At 42.1% G+C, this 23,335-nt stretch overlaps 1 protein-coding gene across 1 annotated transcript in view; it reads right to left on the bottom strand.

Annotated features, from left to right (window-relative positions):
• Positions 1-23,116, bottom strand: part of LOC101353226 (zinc finger protein 699-like) — a 25,226-nt gene extending 2,110 nt beyond the window's left edge. The window contains exons 1-6 of the mRNA XM_023728684.1: positions 23,093-23,116; positions 21,799-21,977; positions 14,376-14,457; positions 4,212-4,338; positions 2,924-3,074; positions 13-936 (exon numbers count right to left, since the gene is read on the bottom strand). Coding sequence (XP_023584452.1) covers positions 13-936; positions 2,924-3,074; positions 4,212-4,338; positions 14,376-14,457; positions 21,799-21,977; positions 23,093-23,116 — 1,487 coding nt within the window. The remainder of the gene's footprint in view (positions 1-12; positions 937-2,923; positions 3,075-4,211; positions 4,339-14,375; positions 14,458-21,798; positions 21,978-23,092) is intronic.
• Positions 23,117-23,335: the final 219 nt, after the last annotated feature.

Raw genomic sequence — 23,335 nt, forward strand, 5'->3', positions numbered from 1 at the left:
GTTCTTATATGCGAAGTGAGGGAAGAGGACTGACTAAAGGCTTTGCCACATTCCTTACATTCATAAGGCTTCTCACCACTGTGAGTTCTTATATGTGAAGTGAGGGAAGAGGATTGACTAAAGGCTTTACCACATTCCTTACATTCATAAGGCCTCTCACCACTGTGAGTTCTCATATGTTTAATGAGGTTTGAGGACTCCCTAAAGGCTTTGCCACATTCCTTACATTCATAAGGCCTCTCACCACTGTGAGTTCTTATATGTTTAGTGAGGGAAGAGGATTCACTAAAGGCTTTGCCACATTCCTTACAGTCATAAGGCCTCTCACCACTGTGAGTTCTTACATGTGAAGCGAGGGAAGAGGACTGACTGAAGGCTTTGCCACATACCTTACATTCATAAGGCCTCTCACCACTGTGAGTTCTTATATGTGCAGTGAGGTCTGAGGAGTCACAAAAGGCTTTCCTACATTCCTTACATACATAAGGACTCTCTCCACTATGAGTTCTTATACGTGCAGTGAGGTTTGAGAAGTGACAAAAGGCTTTCCTACCTTCCTTACATACACAGACCTTCTCTCCACTGTGAATTCTCATATGTATAGTGAGCTTTGAGGAACGATGAAACCCTTTGCTGCATTCCTTACATTCATAGGATTTCTTGCCAGTAAGAGTTCCCACAGCAGTGCTGAGGTAAGAGGGACAACTGCAGGCTTCTCCACATTCCTTACAGTGATAGGCGCTGAATCCAGAGTAAGATTTGATATGATGCTTAAGTGATGAATGATTCATCAAGGATTTTCCACACTCAAGGCATTCAGAAGGATATGCTTCCATAAGAGTTCTTTTTAGCATGGAAAGATTTGAAATCTGGCTGAAGGTCTGTCCACAGTGATTGTCTTCATTACTTTCACAGAGGTTCTCTAACATATGTCTTCTGTTAAAAATAGGCAGCATGATGTTGGACACAAATTTGTTACTATTACACCATTACCAAACACATTAAACATGTTTTTTTTTGCTCTAAACTCTCTCATTTCATAGATTAAATCACCTATCAAGACATGCTACCATTATTTTTACTGTTTCTAAAATATGGTGCTAACAATTGTATTTAAGTGAAATGTTTCAAACATTAAATATGACTCACATCTATGAAAATATTGTCCTGTGAAAATTCTGTGAACACGATACTACAGCTGTTTTTTATACATATATAACTGGATAGAACAAATCCTTACTGCCATATATATGAGTGTGTGTGTAAACGTATATATAATTGTTCTTATTAAGTGCTGTTGATTCCAGCTTACTGACCCCAAGTGACCAAAAGGCTAGTGGTTTAAAACCACCCAGCAGCACTGCCAAGAGATGGAAAAGACAAGACAGCAAAAGGCTTGAAATGCACACACACACACACAGACACCCCTACTCCTTATCAACCATCTCATTATCTGACATTTTGCATTTGCGACAATAGCAAAAATCTACTATCTATTTTGCGCATTAATGAGGAGGTTCTCAGAATGCCATCAGGGAACCTGGGCAGCAGTACCCCACGCCCTCTGGTCCCTCCTGACAGGGTTGCCACATCTAGCTTCTGAGCAGGGCCAGGCTTCTCTGAGGCCACAGCATCCAGGTGGATGCACAGGCAGTGCTCAGCCAGCAGGCACCTCTTCTGGACTGCTATCTCCAAGTAGACCCAAGGCCCTGTAACTCAAAATGTGGGGTAGAAAGGTAGGAAATAATGTGCAATGGAGAGGGTGTTTGCAAGAAATGCGAGTTTAATGACATCCAAAGTGATGTGAACTGGGCCTGAAGCCTCCACCTTGGTGGGGCTAGTTGCATAGATAGGCTCACAGCTCCCTCACAAAAGCCCTGAGCCTTGGTGACTCACCAGGCCTGGAGAGCAGAATAGACTCTAGGATCTGGAACAAAGGGCTTGTAGGGGTGGGACTGGAGCCCTGGAGGTGGCTTCACGAAGGGAGCTCTAACCTAGCACCGGAGGAAGGTGAAATGGTTAAGCCATGCGTCCTCCAAGCACACAGCCTGGGTTTACTCAGCTTTGTCTCCTTGATCCCTCCTTCCTCACACTGGAATAATTCATAAATGACTTGTCACAGTAATGACTACATAAGTAAATCTTAGCTGTTGTTATGTCTGCGAACATATTTTCTAAATAAAAAAACTCGACAAATAGATGGTCTGAAAATAGAAACAAAAAATCGTTCGTTTTCACATAATGCTGATTTTTGCAAAACCATCTGATCTTTTGAACCTATGTCGAAACGTGAGGAGTGTGTGCATGCGTATACATACATGCATGGATGCATGCATACATATACACACACATATATACATTACACACAGATATATTCATAAAAACCCAGGAACCCTGCTGGTGCAGTGGTTAAGCACTTGGCTACTAACCGGAAGACTGGCAGTTTGAACCCGAAAGCAGCTACTGAGAGAAAGTTGCAGCAGTCAGCTTCCTTAAAGATTACAGCCTTGGAAACCCTATGGGGCAGTTCTACGCTGTCCTAGAGTTACTATGAGTCAGAATAGACTCAACAGTAATGGGTTTCTACACATACGTGTGTGTATACATACATATGTATGTGTTGGTGTGTGTATTTGTTGTTGTTGTTTCAGTGCTGCTGAGTTAATTTCAGTTCCCAGTGACCCCAAGTGGCAGAGGAGAACTGCTCCATAGGGTTTCTTCGCTGTAATTATTACAGAAGCAGGTTGCCACGTGTTTCTCCCACAGAGCCACTGATAGGTTCAAATTGCCAATCTTTTCGTTAGCGATCGAGTACCTAACCATTTGTTCCACCTGGGCTCCTTAGGTATATAAATATTTTAATGTCATTATACCTTCTTAAGACTCCTGTTGCACTGCTGTCTCTTGTGTAAATAACACTCACCTCACATGTGTTTTCTGGTTGTTATTCTGATCTTCAATGCCATGCAATTTGCAGATTTCTCCTACCATCAAGGACCAGGTGTCATTTTTCATGAATCGTACTATTATATTTTCAGTGGATAGCTTTTCTCCGTCAATAAGGTTTCGAGAAGCTGACCCAATGATTTTAGGTGAGGTTCACAACATGAAACAAAAAGGAGAGAAAATACAGGGAAAAGGTAGCTGTGAGCAAACAAAGCATCTGATGCATTTTGCTGTTTCTGTACTTTGGCAATGTTGAGAAAGCAATTTACTAGGAAATACTTCCATGAAGATTGACAGTGATGGTGACATAAATAGGGTGTAATTAGAAGAGTAAAGTAGAAAGGTATTAGACACAATGTACATGGAACATTAAAAGAGGAAAAGGCGACAGTCTTTCTCCATGAACCACGCCTGTTAGGATTGATGAAAGTCAGAAAAGCAAGGTCAGGTATCTGTGAAGCACATACTTCTAAACACAAAAGAACTTTCTCTAATTGACTTTTTCAAATCTCATTCCCTCCATGCAGGCCCAGTCCTTCCAATGATTCTTGAATCCTGGTGCCCCCAATACAGTGGTCCTGGACAAGTGCTATCTGCACTCTCCTCAGCTCTTCCTCTTGCTACTCTGGGAGAAGAAATGGGTATAGCTGATGTGGTGATCATGGAGAAAGGCTTATCATTAGGTAAGACAGGGAGGAGCAATGAACACTTCCCTAACATTGAGCCAATGCTTTCGTCCTCAGGGTCTTTGGTGATTGGCAGGTGTGAACTCATTTGTAGCAAAATAATTATGTCATATTTGTAATAAACAGAGACTCTTTACATGGTCCCAGACCACAAATATTCTCTCTGTGCACCAAAGAAACCCCTGAAGTCAATATTCACATTTACAACATTTAAAGAGCCTTACGACTTTTAACCACAATCGAAATGAGAAGTCAGTTTAATCCACAGAGCTCTGTATTCATGGGAAACCAAGATATGCATGTTCCAGAGAGCAAGTGACCATACTTGCCTTATTTAACATGTTTTCCCATTCTTCTGCCCACACAGTGTGGTAACATATTTGGTCACAAAATATTAAAGACTATTTGGTCACAAAATATTAAAAATGGACTAACAGCTCTGGCTGCTAACCAAAAGGTCGGCAGTTCGAATCCACCAGGAACTCCTTGGAAATCCTATGGGGCAGTTCTACTCTGTCATATAGGGTTGTTAAGAGTCAAAATCGACTTGACAGCAATGGGTTTGTTTTTAATCCATACCTACTGAGGCCAGGCTTCTGAAGATTTCCATCATCACATCACTGTAGAGTTGCCTCTGAGAAAGATCCAGCAATGCCCACTCTTCCTGTGTAAAGTCCACAGCCACATCCTCAACAGCCACTGAGTCCTAAAAATTATCACATATTCTGGTTCAGCAAGGTACCATGTACTTCAATGTGTGTGAAAGGAAGGGTGAGGTTGAAAGTCCTGGGGAACTGACATTTCATGGGGATTTGACACAAGTTTTGTGTTCTACCAAGGTCTACTCTAGCGGTGAGCCATCAGCCTCATCCCTTCACTGTCTACATTCACGTCTTCACGGACTCCATCCTGTCTCATAGACTTAACAATCCTTTCAACACAATGAACTTATCTTTCCACAGTCTGATTGTGACCAGTTGTAGTCTCATTCCTCTCTACCTTTATGGTCTAGAACAGTCAGAACACACAGCATCAACTGGAGAATGGCTCTACAGCGAAAGCCTTATTTTCACATTTGGATCGTCTCTTCCTTGTGAAATAAAACGTTCACCTCCTTGCACAGGACCCTGCAGAATATTTAACAAAATATGAAACACACGGTGAAAGCAGGATGAAATGTTAACAACCGGGAAACACTGCATGACTGGCAGTTTTTCCTTTTGCCCCTCACCAGACATGGGATGTCCAGTGGCCTGAACAAAGGGGCAACAGAACGCAAAGCTCAAAGCTTATGTTTTCTTAAAGAACTCTAGGTGATCAGGGGCTGACAGAAGAACCTGCTAAAAAGAAAATATTATTTTCAGAAACTGCAAATTTTTACATGTCTCTCACCTACTTTTCAATAACTCTACAAGTACACTGTCATGCACTCTGTCCCTTCATGGAGACAGACAAGGGTACTGCAAAGGTAAATGGAGATCAGCCGAGAGACAGGAAACAAGAGAATCTAGCTATCACAGTTTTCAAACTTTCAGACTCAAAGCTACTGTACAGCAATTATGAGTGACCCTCCCTTCAACAAAACAAACCCAGACACCCAAACACACACTAATGTTATAAGATTACAAAGAGCCCAAACTTTGAAGAATCAGAATAGCATGCCCTTGTGTTTGCTGACCATGAACAAGAGGTTAAGATTCACATTTTCTAGTAAGTTCATAGATGTGCAGGGGATTTAGCTGCTACACTACTCATGCATCCTAGGAAACAGACTTACACACCAACCCTGTGGACGATCCACTCCAAAATTTTCTCACATTTGCAGCCTTTGGAAAGCACACAAGCATGACCACCTGAACCCTGACCACTGGCATCGTCTGGGATGCAGGACTGGCATCTGTGAAATAGCATCAACCGTTTAGCTTCCTACATGTAGTGAGGAAACAAATGGCAGCTATACAGCACTTCTGGTGCTACAATTTTACTGGAAAGCTAAGCAACTGTAGAACAGACAGGCTACAGGGTGAAGTGAGCTGTCGCGGTCACTCCTAATGAATCCTGGTATGATAGTGTCACAGCAATCTTTGATCCAGTGCCACATTCAAAAGTCTCCTCCACTGTAGTACAGCATGTTACATATTTTAAAGCTACGAAGAACCCTAACTTCCATTCCTACAACATATTCATGATAAAATGTTGCATTTATTGCGCAAATAAAAAGGGAACTGCAAAAAACTATCAGCACAGTAGTTCTTTACTCCTCATGCCCCTCCTAAGTAGATATTGCTTCAAATGGGTTATCGTGTGGGAAATTACAATCAATTAATCACTTACTCAATGTTAACCAAATGGTATGCTGCTGAGCCAGGGTCAGAATGCAGGTCAATACGCCCAAGACTAAATTCCTGACAATTATGTTTCTCTGCATATGTCTACAGTTTTCTTGTTATTCTGGCTGTTAATCCTCAATTACATGGATGATCTAGAGCCTTCAGGGTAGTGGGGACAAGAGACAAAGGAAACATCCATTTCAATTCAGACAACCTGGATCTCCTTCTTCTGGCAAAGCCCAGTATCTCAGTCAAGACTACCTCCCTTTAGGCCCTTTGTAATAATGGCACGGCAGAAGCAGTGTCTGACCTCTTATAACTTCACAAGGTGGAATGAGACTCAAGAACAGCCCAAGGCTGATTCCTATGAGGCAGAGGTCAGACATGACTCCTCTCTCTGCCATCTTTACCAATTCTGATACCAACTTTCCCTCCCAGAGCATTCTCTACTCCTCTTCTGAGTTCGGTAATTCATTGCAATGGCCACACGGAACTCACAGACATTACTCATGATTATGGAGTTCATTAGGGAAGTAACTGGTTACAATTCAGGCTCAGGAAGGCTCAGGATACAGTGCTTCCATCTAACAGTTTCTTCTCAGCTGTGCCTGCTGGCCCGCCTCTCTCTGGTCCCTTGTCCTGCGCTCTGCTCGGGCAAGTGTAAAGCTCTTTTAGCTCTTCCAGTATGTGCCCTGAACTACCCCAGTCTGCCAGGAAGCCTAGATCTGAAGGCGCACAGTGCTAGCCTTCTGGGTCAGCAAACCTAGCTCCACCAAGTGCTGGGAAGCACCCTACTCCACCTGCAAGCCTTCTGCCTGGAGGCACTCAGCTTTCTAGCACTGTGGGCTGGGAAGACCACCACGCCATCTCTTGCTGGTCAACTGCCAGTCTACTGGTTCTGCTGCCTCTGCGGTTGATACTCCTCTGCTGCTGATTCTGGACATCTTGCTATCTTCTGTGCTAATACTCTGTCTCCTGAGTCTTGGTCTCAGCACAGGGATCCCAGGTCCAAAGGACAGGCTCCACTCCTGCTTCTACTTCTTTGGTGCTGGTGAGATCCTTTCTTTGCGCCTCTGGTACTGCTCATTTTAAGCCCAGAAGGGTGGCAAAGCTGACCAATCCCCTCATTTATGCTTCCATATACCTTACTAGCATGGTCACACCCAATCCTTTGGTTGGAGTTACAAAGACTATGGCTAGACATGCCATATTAAGTAATTCACTGCACTGCACCCTTACATCTGGTGCTGTCATTTATTAAAACTATTCAGGTAATATTGACACAGAGCTGACTTCACAGAGGCAAAACAGACACAGCACTGTACAAACCAGAAATATGCAGATACACATGGATCATAACTTCTTTGGGTGTGGGGAGTAAATAAACTAAATATAATGTCAAAGTTCCCTGGGTGGCACAAGTAGTAAGCGCTTGACTGCTGATCAAAAGGATGGTGGTTCAAAGCTACCCAGAGGTTCCTTGGAAAACAGTTCTGGCAATTTGTTCTGATAGATCAGAGCCTTGAAAACCCTATGGAACTCTGCACATATGGGGTCGTTATGAGACAAACTTGACTCCACAGCAACTGTTATGGATGGAAATATGTCTCCAAAAGATGTATGCCAATTTGGCTAAGCCATAATTCCTAGTATTGTGTGATTGTCCTCCATTTTGTAATCTGATGTAATTACCTATGTGTTGTAAATCCTAACCTCTAAGATGTTAATGACAGGATTAGAGGCAGTTATCTTAATGAAGCAGGATGAAATCTACAGGATTAGGTTGTATCTTGAGTCAATCTCTTTTGAGATATAAAAGAGAGAAGCGAGCGTGGGTGTGGGGGATCTTCTGCCACAAAGCAAGAGCCAGGAGCGGAGCACATCCTTTGGACCAAGGGTCCCTGCACTAAGAAGTTTCTAGACTAGGAGAAGATTGATGACAAGGACCTTCCCCCAGAGTCTACAGAGACAGAAAGTCTTCCCCTGGAGCTGATGCCCTGAATTCAGATTTCTATCCTCCTAAACTGTGAAAGAATAAATTTCTGTTTGTTAAAGCCACCCACCTGTGGTATTTCTTTTATAGAAGCACTAGATAACTAAGAGAGCAACTAACAAAAACATACAATGTCACGTGGTGGTAAGGTCTATGAAAAATGCAGTATGGTCAGGGGATAAGAAGTAATAGAAGCATATTTATTTTTAGTGAGTTAGTGCGGGGAAAAGTAAAATAGTTATTAGGAAACACAACCTAGTGAGACCTGGCTTGGTAAGGAAAAACAGATACATTTTTAACTCTAAAAACTTAGAAGTGCTCTATGATGATTCTGCAAACACTCATATCTATCTCAGATGCTCAGACCTTAAGAACTTCCAGTGTAGGAGTACAGCAGTGAAAAAGTGCCACTGACCTTCATGGGTTGGAAAGGAAAGATATAATAATTATTCACAAATGAAATGGTCATTAGCAAAGGGTAAACATGTAAACTTGGACACTGGAAGAATAAATGCAGCATGAACAAATACTATCATGAAAGTAAAGAAAACACACAATAGTAATGATACCAAACACAAATGAAGACTTTCAGGTTTTGGTCTGAATTAAGAGCTTGGAAGCCATCACACCGATCCTCAAGAAAAAGCTGAACATACTGAACCAAGAGTTTGTGGTCATAGGAAAAGGAGTGCCGCCAAAACTGTAGGGACACATGGGCAGATACAGAAAATCTTTCCAGAGCAGAAGTCTAGGAACAGAGTGCCTATGTGTCCCTCCAGTTTGGGGGGCAGTCATTTGCCCTGAGACTGCATTAGCCTAATTAATTGAATTCATTGAAAAAAATGATCAGACTAAGACTTGAAAGATGCAAAGGAATTCCCAAAGGGACAGTTGAGAATAGACTGTTCCAGGAGGAGGAAACACCAGAGCACGGGTTAGCAGGCGAGAGTGTGCCTGGTACGTTTTAGGGAGACCCAAACCCCACCGTGACCAGAGCAGGCTGAGATGCTGGAGAGAAAACAGTAGAGGAATTTGGAGAGGTGACTGGAGACAGTGGGCATATCATGTTCTGGGAAAGTGCTGGCTTCTAAAAAGACTCTGGCTTCTCATCTGAGTGAAATGCAGAGCAATTTTACGCCTTTGATCAGAGATAAAAAATGATATGACAGCTCTTAAAGAATCTGTGTGTGTGGGGCAAATGTAAAAGCTGCGAGCCATGTTAGAGAGTTTTGGCCATAATGAGATAAGAAATGATGAAACTGGGCACGTACAAAAACTGTACGGCAAAGCACATACTTGCAGAAAACGTTAATATTTTTCTAGTAAAAGCCGGTAAAAAACCGAGGACATCTATCGTTCCATTTTTATTCAGTGTTATTGTAGAGGCTGTACCCAATATACCAAAAAAGAAAAAGAAAAAAGGTAAAGAAGTAAGAATGTTAAAAAGAAAAAAACACCCCAATCTATATTTTCACGTTAAATAATTGGATACGTAGAACTTCCAAGGATAGTACAGATGATTCCAGTGCTGACAGTATTGAGACTACAAAATAAATATCAAGGATTATTTTAAATATTTCATTTATATACCCTAGCAACAGGCAGTTGAGAAATTAATTTTAAAAAGATCATATTTTTAGTAAGAGTAAGATGTATCAAAAAGGAGTATAGTTAAGAGATCCTAACGAAAAAATTATAAAACAGTACTAAATGACACACAAATAGAATGAAATAAATGAAAACATAGTACACGCTCTTAGACAACTGTTCTCCCCAAATAGATTATTTCCAATGAACTTCCATAAAATTCCAACCAATTTTATTTTTCTGAACTTCACAAAAATTCTTTAAAAATGTATATGTAATTGTAAACGTCCACACACAGCCAAGATATTCTAAAGAATAAGGCGTGGGCTTGTCCATGTATATCATATATACAATTGTATTCACATATTCATTTTACAAATGGAGCTATATCAGAAAGAATGGTATCATTATAAGAATACATAATAGATCAACAAAAATAAACATCCCAGAAAAGGTCCACCAATATCTATAGAAACTTGACACAGTAAGCTCTGCTGGGCAGTGGTAGAAAGCACTCACAATTTAATATATGGGGCAGAATCAACTAATTGGAGTCTCTGGGTTGTGTAAACAATTAAGTGCTCAGATATTAAGCAAAAGGCTGGAGGTTGAAGGAAAGATACACGCACCTTGGAAGAAAAGTCTGGCAGTCTACTTCCCATAAATTAGCCACTGAAAATCCTGTAGAGTGAAGTTTTACTTTGAAACACATGGGGTTGCCAATAAGTCAGAATCAAGCAGAAGGAAAATGTTTGTTCTTTATCAAATAATTATCTAATTGGAATAGTCTATTCCTATGTACTCTACGTACAAAAATCAATTCCAGGTAGATCAGCTTTAAATATGAGAATGTAAAATTACAACACTTTCAGAAGTTATAAGCAACTGATCTTATGACATCAGAATAGAGAAAATATCTTAAATAAGAAGATCGAGACATAAGGGAAAAGACTGACAAATAAAACTATATTCAAATTCACAGCAATTCATCAAAGGACAGTAAAAATGAGTGAGAAGATAAGTTACATACTAGGGGGAAATTTTCCAAGGTTTAAAAAAAAAAAAAAAAACAATCTGTTGCCATTGAGTTGATTCTGACTCAAAGCAACCCTATAGGACAGAGCAGAACTGCCACATATGGTTTTCAAAGAGCAGCTGGTAGATTTGAACTGCCAGCGTGTTGGTTACCGGTACAGCTCTTAACCACTGCGCCATCAGGACTCCAAGGAGTGGCTGGTGGATGCGAACTGCTGACCTTCTGGTTAGCAGAACTCTTAACCACTGCATCATCCTAAAAAGTCATAGAGATAGAAGTTGACAGTGGGAAATACGCACAGTCTTTTCAGTTAGTGAAGTAGTGTAAGGTACTTGAACAATAAAATCAAAGTAAGATATCATTTTATACACTGATTATAAGACCAAACATTACTTCATTAGGTAAAAGAAACAAAAAAAACCCATTGCTGTTGATTCGATTCTGACTCACTGCAACCCTACAGGACAGAGTAGAACTGCCACATATGGTTTTCAAAGAGCGGCTGGTAGATTTGAACTGCCAGCGTGTTGGTTACCGGTAGAGCTCTTAACCACTGCGCCATCAGGACTCCAATAAGCCGATGGAAAAAACAATACATATATGCATATTTTGTGGGAGGGAAGATTTGTAAAATACATCGACTCTTAGTAAATCTGAACTTGGCTATGATGTGCAACACAGAAATTTCTCCTCACTAGAGAACGATTGTGCAAGAGCACTTAAGAGTTTGCAAAGAGAATGAAGAGAATAAGAGCAGCAACATTCACAAGAGCAAGAGTTACACTTGAACCACACAAGTCTTGTAAGCTCTACAGTGCATAGGTAAATTTCGGCCCATTCATACAATGGTAGCTTGCATACAAAGCAAGATGGGTAGACTAGACCTACAGACACCAGTATGTATTAAACTCAAAAGCATTCTCAGGAAAACAAGTCACAGAAGAACCCAGACACAGGTATAATTAAATTTACAGAAAGCTCAAAAGAGGTAAAACTGAACAACACAGACATTATGGATTCAGACTTGGGTGTCACATTTAGCGATACTTCGTTAGATGTAACTAAACACTCCAAGAGATTGGTTTCCTGGGTTTGAAGGATTAGGACCATAGTGTTGTGGGACATCTTGGTCAACTGGCATAATATAGTTCACAAAGTTTATGTTCTACATTCTAGTTTGGTGAGAAGTAACTGGGGTCTTAAAAGCTTGTGAGCTGCCATCTAAGATACAACTATTGTTCTCTACCCCTCTACAGCAAAAGAGAAAGAAGGAAACCAAAGACTCAAAGAAGAAATTAGTCTATAGGACAGGCTACATGAACCATAGCCTCATGTACCCTGAGACCAGAAGAACTAGATGAGATGTACCTAGCTACCACTACCAACCATTCTGATCAGGGTTACAGTAGATGGACCCTGACAGGAGAAAAATGTGAAACGGAATCTCAAATTCTTAAAACAAAAAAACCCTAAACAACAAAAACAAAACAGACTTACTGGAGAATTCCCCAAGGATGCTGCCCTGAGACGCTCTTTCAACCCTGAAACCAGACCAAGGTCCCCCTTTAGCTACATAACATATTGGCTCACAAAATAAAGAGGATTACCTATGAGTACTGTGCTCCATTAAAAAATCAGCTCTATGAGATTCAAAGGTCAACAATTTTTTGATAGCAAAAATAAGAATGTAAGGGGGCAGGGAAACTAGACTGATGCAGAGAGAACAACCAGAACAGAAATATTGAGAATGTTCACGAACTGTGACGAATGTTACCAATTTGCATAGAAATTGGTCAATGGGAACCTAAAATGCTATGTAAATCTTCACTGAAAAAAACAATAAAATGTTATTAAAAAAAAGACTTGGGCATCAAAGCTATAATAATAGAAATAATAATTATAATAATAAACTTCTCAAATGCAGATAGCAATCATCTCCAAGCAGGAGGTAGATGACATCGGCGTGGGACACATTGGGAGGCCATAAAAATGACAAGGTCTATTTATTATCAGGGATTTAGATTCTTAAACTACACAACAAACAGTGTATGCAGTCCTAGTTTATGACACAGTTGACAATAAAAGCTTAAAGCAATGGCTTAAAACAGGAAAAAAATACACTTTTCACATAATAATTTTACAAAGTCATGTGAAAACTCCTTCATTTTGATTTAACCTGTCTTAGTTCAGAAGGGCTTGTATGTCTCCACATTTGATACCTGGATCTTGGAAATTTACATTTATACTCACTACAGCAAGCTTTGTCAGAGTAAAATACTGGACACAATCAAGTGTCCACTCCTGGCAGTAAAGTCAAACAATAAACAAAAATTTACCATATACAGTATTAAGGAGTTTTACAAGAAATTAGATTTAAGCTCCCTATCTATTGTTATAAAAACTTCAGGGCAATGTATAAATTCCAAGCTATCTTTTGTGTAACAAAGTAGGAGAAACAACGTGTTTTACTTTTGAATTTTTACTCTTACACCAGTTAAAATAGGGATTTTTCAGTGCTTGAGACGTTTATATCCATTAAATTGAAACATTCTCAGTAGAAAGATAAACTGATCTAGAAATTTTCTTCCACTGGAAACTGTAAACCCAAGAAATGAAAAATACACCATCTCATATGCTGAGCTTTTCTAGCAAAACAGAACACTTTTATTTTAATTTCCCATTCAAGACAGTGGAAAACCTGGTGGCGTAGTGGTTAAAAGAGGTATGGTGGTTGCTAACCAAAGGCTGGTAGATCAAATCCACCAGGCGCTTCCTGGAAACCATATGGAACAGTTCTACTCTGTCCTATAGGGTCGCTTGCTATGAGTTGGAATCAATGGCAACGGGTTTGGTTTTGGTTATCCGAGACTGTGGAGAGCAAGTGAAAATTACAGGGACTCACTACCATCTCTAGGCAGAGATAGGTGGGAGGACAAAGACACAAACTGGGGAAACATGCTTCCCAACAGCAGAAAGCCTCAAAGAAAGAGCATCCCTCCAAGAAGAATGGATCTGGAGACCCCACACATGATCCAGCTGGACTCACTGTCCTTTTGACTCATTTCACTGGTGAGTTCAGGAGAGGACCAAGTTCCACCCAGGTCCCCATTAACAGTCAGGGCCTTTCGCTAGCAACTCTCTCCCCAGTTTTCCAACACTTCACACAGCGTGAGAGGTGGAGCTGTAGTTCTAGAACTGCACAGAAAAGGCTCCAGTGCCTCGGGGAAGCCAAGAAAACTGTGTGCAGGGATGGGACAAGGATGGCTCTGGAGGATATCAGGCTTGGTCTCCTCAGCCAGAGCTGCTCCATCTTCAGACTCTGGTCAGGAGGTTCTGTCATTCAACACAGAGAACCAAGGCCCAGGACGAGGATGTTAATGCCCCATGATGCATTAGAGTCACAGAAGGAAGGTGGCCCCAGACTTCCAATGCTTAAAACTCCATGTGACTAGAGCAAGGGCACAGTGACAGTGGAGCAGGGTACCAAGATGCCTCTTAGGGCTCAGTTCCATGGTCTCCTTTGCCACCTATTTACCTCACTGAGGAACCTCAAGGCCTGGAGCACACACTACCCCAATAACTCATATCCAGCCTCACCCCTTAGATTAACAGTATCCCAGTTCTCTGTAGTACGCACCATTTCCTGGCTTCAGCTTCTGGAAGTCTAACTGTATGTGTTCTCTAAGCCCAAGAAGCCATTTCAGGAAGAGGGATGGCAGGGGAAGCAGAACCAGTAGGCAGTTTGCAGGCAGATGAATGATGTTTGGTCCACACACCAGAGCAGTTAAAATCCTTACTTGTGATGTACATGGATGTGCAAGGTTGCCCTCCGTCCCCAGCTGCCGAGGCTGAACTAACTCTCCGAGCCACACCTGGGACCTGCAATGGAAGGAGGAGACACTGGTAAGGAGGAAGTGACAGGTTCTTGGTCTTCAGCTCTTTCCCTGGACAGGGCTTTCCCCCAAGGCTGAAGGCCATGCTCCACTCCGAGGGCGTCTGCACTTAAGGTGGATCCTGCTCCAGCCTTCCAGAGCACACACATGCATTTTTCAGCTCCACAGGCCTTTTCCTCTGGCCACAATGTCACAGAAGGAGGGGCTTCCTCATCCCAGAGCAGAAGAGGCATCCAGGCCTGCCCAGGCTGGAACACGTGAACCTAGCTTCCTCCATGGTGTCAGAAGTCCAAAGCTTAGGTTGAGGGTTCACCTATGAAGTTAAGGGTTCACCTTTGTAGAACCTAAACACTTTTATTTGATATAAACATTAGTGAATTTTCATGAGAATATATTAACTTGAAGTCAATGAACTCATCATGCGTCACTAATTTGTAATTATGTGCAGCTGAAATTCTTTCGTTGTGCTTTATTTTTTTTAAACTCTGATTTCACTTATACCATGGTAATATGTGATCAGTATTTTTCCTGTTGATTTTGTAAATAACAATTCTTTCTTCCTGTTGAGGTTTTTAGTTGTTTTTTTTTTCCTTCACTCTCTATACATGACACCACTAGTCTTTCCAGAAATCTGGAAACATTCTCTTTCAACCTGACAATAATCGAACAACCAACAAATCAGAAAATCATTCCGTTTTCTCTAAGGAGCAGCCCCCATGTCTGTTCCTGTTTCTTTCCTCCCCTCCACCCCACCCAGCTGACACCTACTGTTTTACTTCTTGGTCTCTGTGTAGATGTTTTCTCTCTCACGTGATCTGTATACCAGTGGCTGCTTTTTAAGCATTATCCATCCTGTTATTAATTTCTCTAACAGCATTCTCTGGTTTTAACTCATATCCTATTTCTATAACAGTTATTTTCAGCATAAACTGGAAGCTTGTTTGATACAGAGAATCTCAAGCCCAAACCAAGATAAAAATCTGCATTTTCACAATTTACCCTGGGGTATCCACATCCAAACACTCACTGCTCTGGAGCCTGTAACTGAAGGAAGGAATATTCTATCACGGATGCCCTGTCCACACCCCCCACCCCTCTGCTGGCTTCAGTAGTCCAGCCAGGAACTGCTTGCCTCTCCCAGCCTCCGGCCTGTGCAAGGCGTATCACTTAAGGTAGGTGCCACCCCAGTGGCCCCAGAAAACCAAAACAAGTATGACTTTTATCATTTTATCTCCTCCTATAACAAGAAGTCCAGAGATTACAGTGCAGGATGTGACAGGTGCTCTGTGAAGTAATCAGTGGCCCAAGCTCCTCCCTCCTGCCTGCTCTGCCTCCATCACCAAACCCCTGCATTCTCACTGTCGCAGCTGGCTGCTGTATGAGAAAGAGTAAGACTGAAGGATGAGGGCAAAGTCTATTTTCTCCTTCTCAGGTTTGCATTGTTTACACTGGAAAGGATGAGACCCAATGACTTTGTCTGTGTTATTGCTAAGTTGTGTGCCAAACAGCCACCATTATTATAATGGAGGAGCCCGATTGTGCAATGGTTAAAGTGCCTGGCTGCTAATCAAAAAGACATTTGTTCCCACCCAGCAGCCGCTCCACGGGAGAAAGATGTGGCAGTTTGCTTCCATAAAGATCTACAGACTTGGAAACCCTGTGGGGCAGTTCTACTCTGTCATATAGGGTCGCTATGATTTGGAATTGACTCCATGGCAGCGGCAGTATGATGGAAAACGGGCACATTGATTGTTCAGAGGTAGAATTCACGCCCCTCACACAGAAAACACGGCTTCAATTCTAGACCAATACACCTCACGCACAACCACCACCAGTCTGTCAGTGGGGACTTGCATGTTGCTGTGATGCTACACAGGTTTCAGGGGAGCTTCCAGTCTAAGACAAACTAGGAAGAAAGGCCAGGCGATTTATTTCCAAATTTTTGTAAAAAATGGTCAAGGGACTTAAATGGACATTTCTCCAAAGAAGATAACCAAACGCCCAACAAGCATATGAAAAGATGCTCAGGGTCATCTAGGCACTAAAGAAATGAAAATCAAAACCACATGGGATACCACTTCACACCCACTAGGAGGCTACATCAGAAACTGGAAAAGAACAAGAGTTGGTGAGGATGTAGAGAAACTGGAATCGTCACACACTGTGGATGAGAATGTAAAATAGCACAGCCACTGTGGAAAATAGTTTGGCAGCTCCTCAAAAAGTTAAACATTGAATTACCATATGACCCAGACATTCCACTTCTAAATTGGCAGTTTGAACCCAATCAAAGGATGTGAAACCAGGGATTCAAAAAGATACCTGTATACCAATGTTCATTACAACCTTGTTCACAACAGCCAGAAGGTGGTAACAACTCAAGTGTCCGTCAACAGATGAATGGATAATAAAAAAAATACATCACACAAAAGAGAAATTTTGTTCATGCTTCAACATGGATAAACCCTGAAAACATTACACTAAGTGAAATCAGTGAGACACAACAGGGCAAATCTCATACGATGTAACTTACATGAAATAAGTAGAAGAGGCAAAAGCATAGAAACCGAAGTCTGTTAATGGCTACCAGGGACTCAGAGAGGAGGGAATTGGGAGTTACTGCTTAAGGGGTGCTGAGTTCCTGTTTGACATGATGAAAAAGTTTTGGAATTACATGGTGGAGTTGGTTGCATAACATCGTTAATGTATTTAACGTCACTGAACTGTACACTTAAAAATGGTGAAAATGGCAAAAATTTACTTATATATATTTTACTACAATATTTTTCTTTTTTTAATGGAGCCACTGCCCTCTTCCTTTTAAACGTGTAGGAATCATTTTAAAGGTGCAGACCTCTAAGCATTCTTCTATGAGCTACTAAATCAAAAGCACAGGGGAGTAACCAGGACACTGGATGTTTGGAATGCTGGCCACAGGTTTTATGCACACTCAAGTTCAAGAACCACCATCAACTCAGAGCACATCATTTGAAGAAAGGGGAAGGTCAAAGTCCAGATGCCACACTATGAAGCTCTTCAGTTCTGGATCAACAAAGCCTCAACGATTCCCATAAAGACAGGAAGGAAAATTCAGTCTAGAAAGGCAGGGGCTGTCAAGAGACTCACAGTGGAAAATGCAAAGCCATCCCGGGGCAGGTCCTGACTTCCACCTCACCCAGGCAGACCAGGTTCCTGTAGTTCATCAACATTATGCCCCTTTACAAAGGCCTCTGAGCAGGAGACAAGCACACTCACTCCTTCTGCGGACGAATCCTTATATATCAATAGTAGCTAACATAAAACACACGTTTCTCCAAGGGTCCACAGTGTGGTGGTGCTGGTGGTGGGGGTTAGTGTTGATATTTGCACACAATATGAGGGGAGGCAAGAGGCATATGAATAAGTTTTAATTGAGGTAAGCCTATGGTTGAGTCCATGTAAGATAATTTTCAGCAAGTTATACATCCCTAATTTTAATCTATGATTAAAAGTATAAGGACAAAAGTTTATTAGCTACTACCAGGGACTCAGAGGAGGAGAGAGTGGGGAGTTACTGCTTAAGGGGTACGGAGGATACAAGATTCACTGCAAATTTTATATTTCTGTGGATGATAAAAGAAATATACAAATGAAAAAGCAATTCAACAAGTGGTTTTCTTTAACCAAGTGATAAATATTATGTTATATCCACCAAGGAATGTATAATTTTTCAGATGAACCAGAGAAACAATCCATCTCATGATGGATGACAAAGTCAATAAGATGGCTTTAAAGAAAGGTTAGGATCGAACCTTGTGATCATAACAGAAAGGTTCTGTTCTCACCTGAAAGAGAAACAAAACTACGTCACAGATTCTAACTTGCCTTGGGTCAAACATCTTAATAAATGGCAGAATGCAGGTGATTGGGTTCTAGAACTGAACTCAAGGAATCAAAAAGGCAAGTAAAACAGACACCACAGAAAGGACACTGGCAGAGGGTTTCCTAACTGAGAGAACTTGAAACAAGTTAAAAACCAACAAAGAATTAGTTAAAAGATCATTATATAAGCACACACATATGCATATACATAATTAGTTACCATTTTTACTACTATTAACGTGATGATGTTATTGTAAGGTGCAGTCAGGTTGATTCTGACTCCTAGCGACCCCATATGACACAGCAGAACCGCCCCATAAGGTTTTCTATACTTTAGTTTCTAGGGAAGCCGACTGCCAGGTCTTTCTCCCAGAGCAGCAAGGTGGGTTAGACTGCCAACTTTTTGGTTAGTAGCGGAGCTCTTAACCATCCCACCACCAGGGCTCCTTATTAACATGATAGTGTAAAAATGTTTAAGGCCTGGGGAAAAACAAGTAAAACTAATTCATGAAATGATCAAATGTCTTTTATAGAAACCTAAGGTACACACCTAGTATAGTTAACCAAATTGAGAGCAGTTGTCTCTAAACAACAGATTTCCTGGCCGGATTTTAACTATCTTTTCATGTTTTTTAGTATTTTAGTACGATGGACATATTTAGATTCTACTTCTGTAGTAAAGAATCACATCTCACCTAAAGAGAGCTCTGTGGCAGCTGGGTGGCACAAACGAGTAAATGCTCAGCTACTAGCCAAAAGGTTGTTGGTTCGAATCCACCCAGAGGTGCCACAGAAGACAGGCCTGGTGATCTGCTTATGAAAGGTCACAGCCTTGAAAACCCTATGGAGCAGTTCTACTCTGCACACATGGGGTCACCATGAGGCAGAATGCACTCAGTGGCAACTAACAACAATCCCAAAAAGAGTTCTGGCCTTTGTCCTGGCTCCTGGGAGGTAACCTCTAAACCACTGGAATTTCCAGAGTGACAGGATTGCCTTTGTGATTTGTGGTGGGCCCCTTGGTCCTCACCTGATAGTTTAGACTAAGAGGTGACACAGAGTGGAAGCTGGTCATGCCAGAAAGACCCACCGTGTGATTAGACAGCTGAGGCTTGTGTTAATATTAGACAAATATGAAGAGGTAAATGAGAGCCCACTGCAGGAGGAAACACACAGCCACCCAGAGGGCTCACCTGGAGGGACCCACCTGTGTGGAAATTAGGTGGGGGTTTCTTTTGTTACACAAAGCTGCAGTTTAACATTCAATACCCAAAACAAAAGAGAACTGTTTGTCATTCACAGAGCCTAAAGGTAAGCATACTTGAAGGCCAAACACAGATTCACAGGAGTCCTGATGAAAGGGAGAATCACAGAGTGCAAACAGATCTGGGCTCAGCCTTTAATAGTGTACAAGGGGAGGAGTAAACTTTATTTTGTGAGCTTAGCAACTATTGGCTGATTTAAAAGGCTAGCGGTTAAGAGTTCAGCTACTAACCAAAAGGTCAGCAGTTCGAATTCACCAGGCGCTCCTTGGAAACCCCATGGAGCAGTTCTACTCTATATCACATGAAGTTGCCATAAGATGGAATTAACTTGATGGCAACTAACAAAAGGGAAAATTAAACATCAAGATAGGGTATTCATATCTACGTGTGTACATAAAAATGTATGTTGGAAACATGACTAAATAGAAACATTCAAATTCAAAGAAAAATTGATTAATCATGAAGCTTGAAAGGAAAACTAAAAACAATTCCCGCTGAAATCACCATGTCTATAACGAAATAAAATATAAGCATGCTGAGGATTTAGTATATGTAAATTAGTGAATAAGGAGCCCTGGTGGTGCAATAAGGAACCCTGGTGGCCCAGGGTTAAATCCACAGCTGCTAAAGGAAGGGTTGGTGGTTCAAACCCAAGACCTGGTGATCTGCTCCCATTAAGATTACTGCCTAGAAAACCATATGGGGCAATTCTACCCTGTCGTATGGTATCACCACCAGTCACAATCGACTCCAGGGCACCTAACAACAACAAATTAGTGAATAGAAATTAAACCTTTATCAAAGACACTTGTATACACTGCTTGAACATTCATCAAACATGATCATGTACTGAGTCATACAAGAAAATGCCAGCTAATTCCAAATAAGATGGTATCTTACTGTATTTAACAGTTCTCCTACTAGTGAATATTGTGTTGTCTTCAACTAGAAATAAAGCTGTGAAACAATCTCAAAAAATAAAATAAGAGAGATATTAGGTAGGCCACAGTTCTTGCAGTGACATCAAAATGAAAGTAAACAAAAATCAGATAATGGAAGCAAAACTAAACAAATCAAAATGCAAAAGATAGTTCATATACTTAGAATCTGATTACAGGAAAAGTTTCTATAACCTATGTGACAACTGGCAAGCAACTAATTTAGAGTCACTATCACCATGAAGAATCAAAGTACTTCAAAACCAAGGAATGTGGTCAAAGCAGTGATCTTGAAATAAATGTATCTTTACAAACATGATATTAAAAAACCAAGGAAGAAAGAAAAAAAAAAATCCATTTCCCTACGTTGACTGGATTGCTGACAACCCCAAGTGTTACAGCACAGAGCAACTGCTCCATAGGGTTTTCTTGGCTATAATCTTTACAAAAGCACAGGCTTCTCTTTCGAAGTGCCACGGGGTGGATTTAAACCATCTTTTTCAAGGTTAGCAAAAAACAAACAAAACACCGTTGCCATCGAGTCGATTCTGACTCATACAGACCCTACAGGACAGAGTAGAACTGCTCCGTAGGGTTTCCAAGTAGCGCCCAGCGGACTCCAACTGTCGACATTTTGGTTAGCAGCCACAGCCCTTAACCACTGCAGGTTAGTACACCTGCGCACACCGTTTGGGCGACCCAGGGGCCTTCCAAAAAACGGGGGAGGGGAGGGGTAGGGTTTTAAATAAATAAGCCGGTTGTTCAAACCTAGAAAGGGAAAAAGGAAACCAAAATTTCATATTAAAAAACAATTAAATATCAATAGAACTTTAAAGAAATGATAAGCTTCAGGCAAGAAACGAAGAAACAGATTATCTGACTGAAACTGACAGAATGAAGTAAACTCTCTGACTCGCGTCCTGGGGCCATGGGGCGCAGCCGGCACCGCCCTGCGAGCCCAGGAGACCGGGCAGGGGACGCGGGCAACAAGGCCCCAAGAAGCCTTTCAGGGCGCGAGGCGGGGATGGGTCGGCGGCGGGCTCCGACAGGAATGGGGACGCGGGGCTACCCAGGACAGAGGCGGGAAGGCCGGACGGACCGCTCCGAGCTGCTTTAACCGGAAACCGACGCGGATCCGGGACGATGACGGGCCGAGTGCCGGGAGTTGAATGTCCGCAGGGGCCCCAGATCCCGAACGGGGAGGACGCGGGGCTAAAGGCGAGCGAAGCGCCGGATTGAACTACAAAGACGACACCCACTCACCTTTGTGGGATCCTCGCTGGGAGAAAGCCTTTTGGTGTCGACAGACAATGGCGAAAGGGGCCGGGCTTTGCAGGGGGCAGGGTGGGGCGGGGAGGGGAGGGAAACAGGGCGGAGTCGTGCAGGGGGCGGGGTCGTGCAGGGGGATGGGCGGGGTGGGGCCCCGGATGGCCAGGAGCAGACTATGGAGAGGGGAGGGTGGGCCTGAGATTCCCCGTCTCTCCATCCCTCCACCTGGGCTCTCAGGCTTCTTTCCTTCCAGCAGAACTTGATTCTCCTCCTTTTGAACCGTTTCAAAGTCTTTGGGGGTACTGAGGACCAGTGCTGCTTTTGTTAACGTTTCAAATAATTTAAGTAAAAGAGCAGAGTGTGTAGATCACATATATTGGAAGGTGAGATGTTTTCCTCCTACCATGAGGTGATTGTTTTTGTGTGCCCTGGAGCCTATTCCGACTCACAGCGAAGCTATATGACATTTAAAGAAAAAACAAAAACTCCATGCTGTTGAGTTGATTCCCATTCATAGTGACCCTATAGGACAGTGTAGAATGACCCCACAGGGTTTCCATGGAGCGGCTGGTGGATTCAAACTGGCGATCTTTTGGTTAGCAACCGAGCTCTTCATGTTTCCTAGACTGTAAGCAATGATGTCACTTTGCAGACTAAAGTGCACCTGGTGAAAGCTATGGTATTTTCAATCACCCCATAAGCACGTGAAAGCTGGACAATGAATAAGGAAGACCAAAGAATTGATGTTTTTGAATAAATAGTGTTGGTGAAGAATATTGAATATATCATGGATTGTCAGAAGAACAAACAAATCTGTCTTGGAAGAAGCACAGCCAGAATGCTCTTTAGAAGCTAAGTTGGCGAGACTTGGTCTCATGTACTTTGGACATGTTATCAGGAGGGACCAGTTCCTGGAGAAGGATATCTTGCTTTGTAAAGTAGAAGGTCAGGAAAAAAGAGGAAGACACTCAACGAGGTAGACTGACCTAGTGGATGCAACAATGGGCTCAAACATAGCAATTATTGTGAGGATGGCACAGGACCGGGCACTGCTTCGTTCTGTTATATGTGAGGTCACTATGAGTCGGAACCGACTCGATGGCACCGAACAGCAACAATAATCTTTAAGGGAGCAGATTACCAGGTCTTCCCCCTACACCAGCCTCTGGATGGGTTTGATCCACCAGCCTTTCAGTTAGCAGCCGAACGTTTAACCAGGTGGCTCCTTAAAGTTTAGTGTGGCCTTTATCCCATCTATTAGGCTTGCTGCCCCTCGGGATCAGGGTACTGTGTTTGCATTCTTTAATACCATCTATGATTGTTTAGGAGCCCTGATGGCACAGTGGTTAAGTGCTCAGCTGCTAACCAAAAGGTCGGCAGTTTGAATACACCAGGTGCTCCTTGGAAACTCTTTGGGACAGTTCTACTCTGTATTGTAGGGTTGCTATGAGTCAGCAATAGGTTTGGTTTTTTCTTTTCTTTTTCTGAGTCAGAATCGACTCAACAGCAACTGGTTTGGCCTTTTATTTTT

This window comes from Trichechus manatus, unplaced genomic scaffold (assembly GCF_000243295.1).
Source record: "Trichechus manatus latirostris isolate Lorelei unplaced genomic scaffold, TriManLat1.0 scaffold00026, whole genome shotgun sequence".
In the NCBI taxonomy this organism is placed as follows: domain Eukaryota; kingdom Metazoa; phylum Chordata; class Mammalia; order Sirenia; family Trichechidae; genus Trichechus; species Trichechus manatus.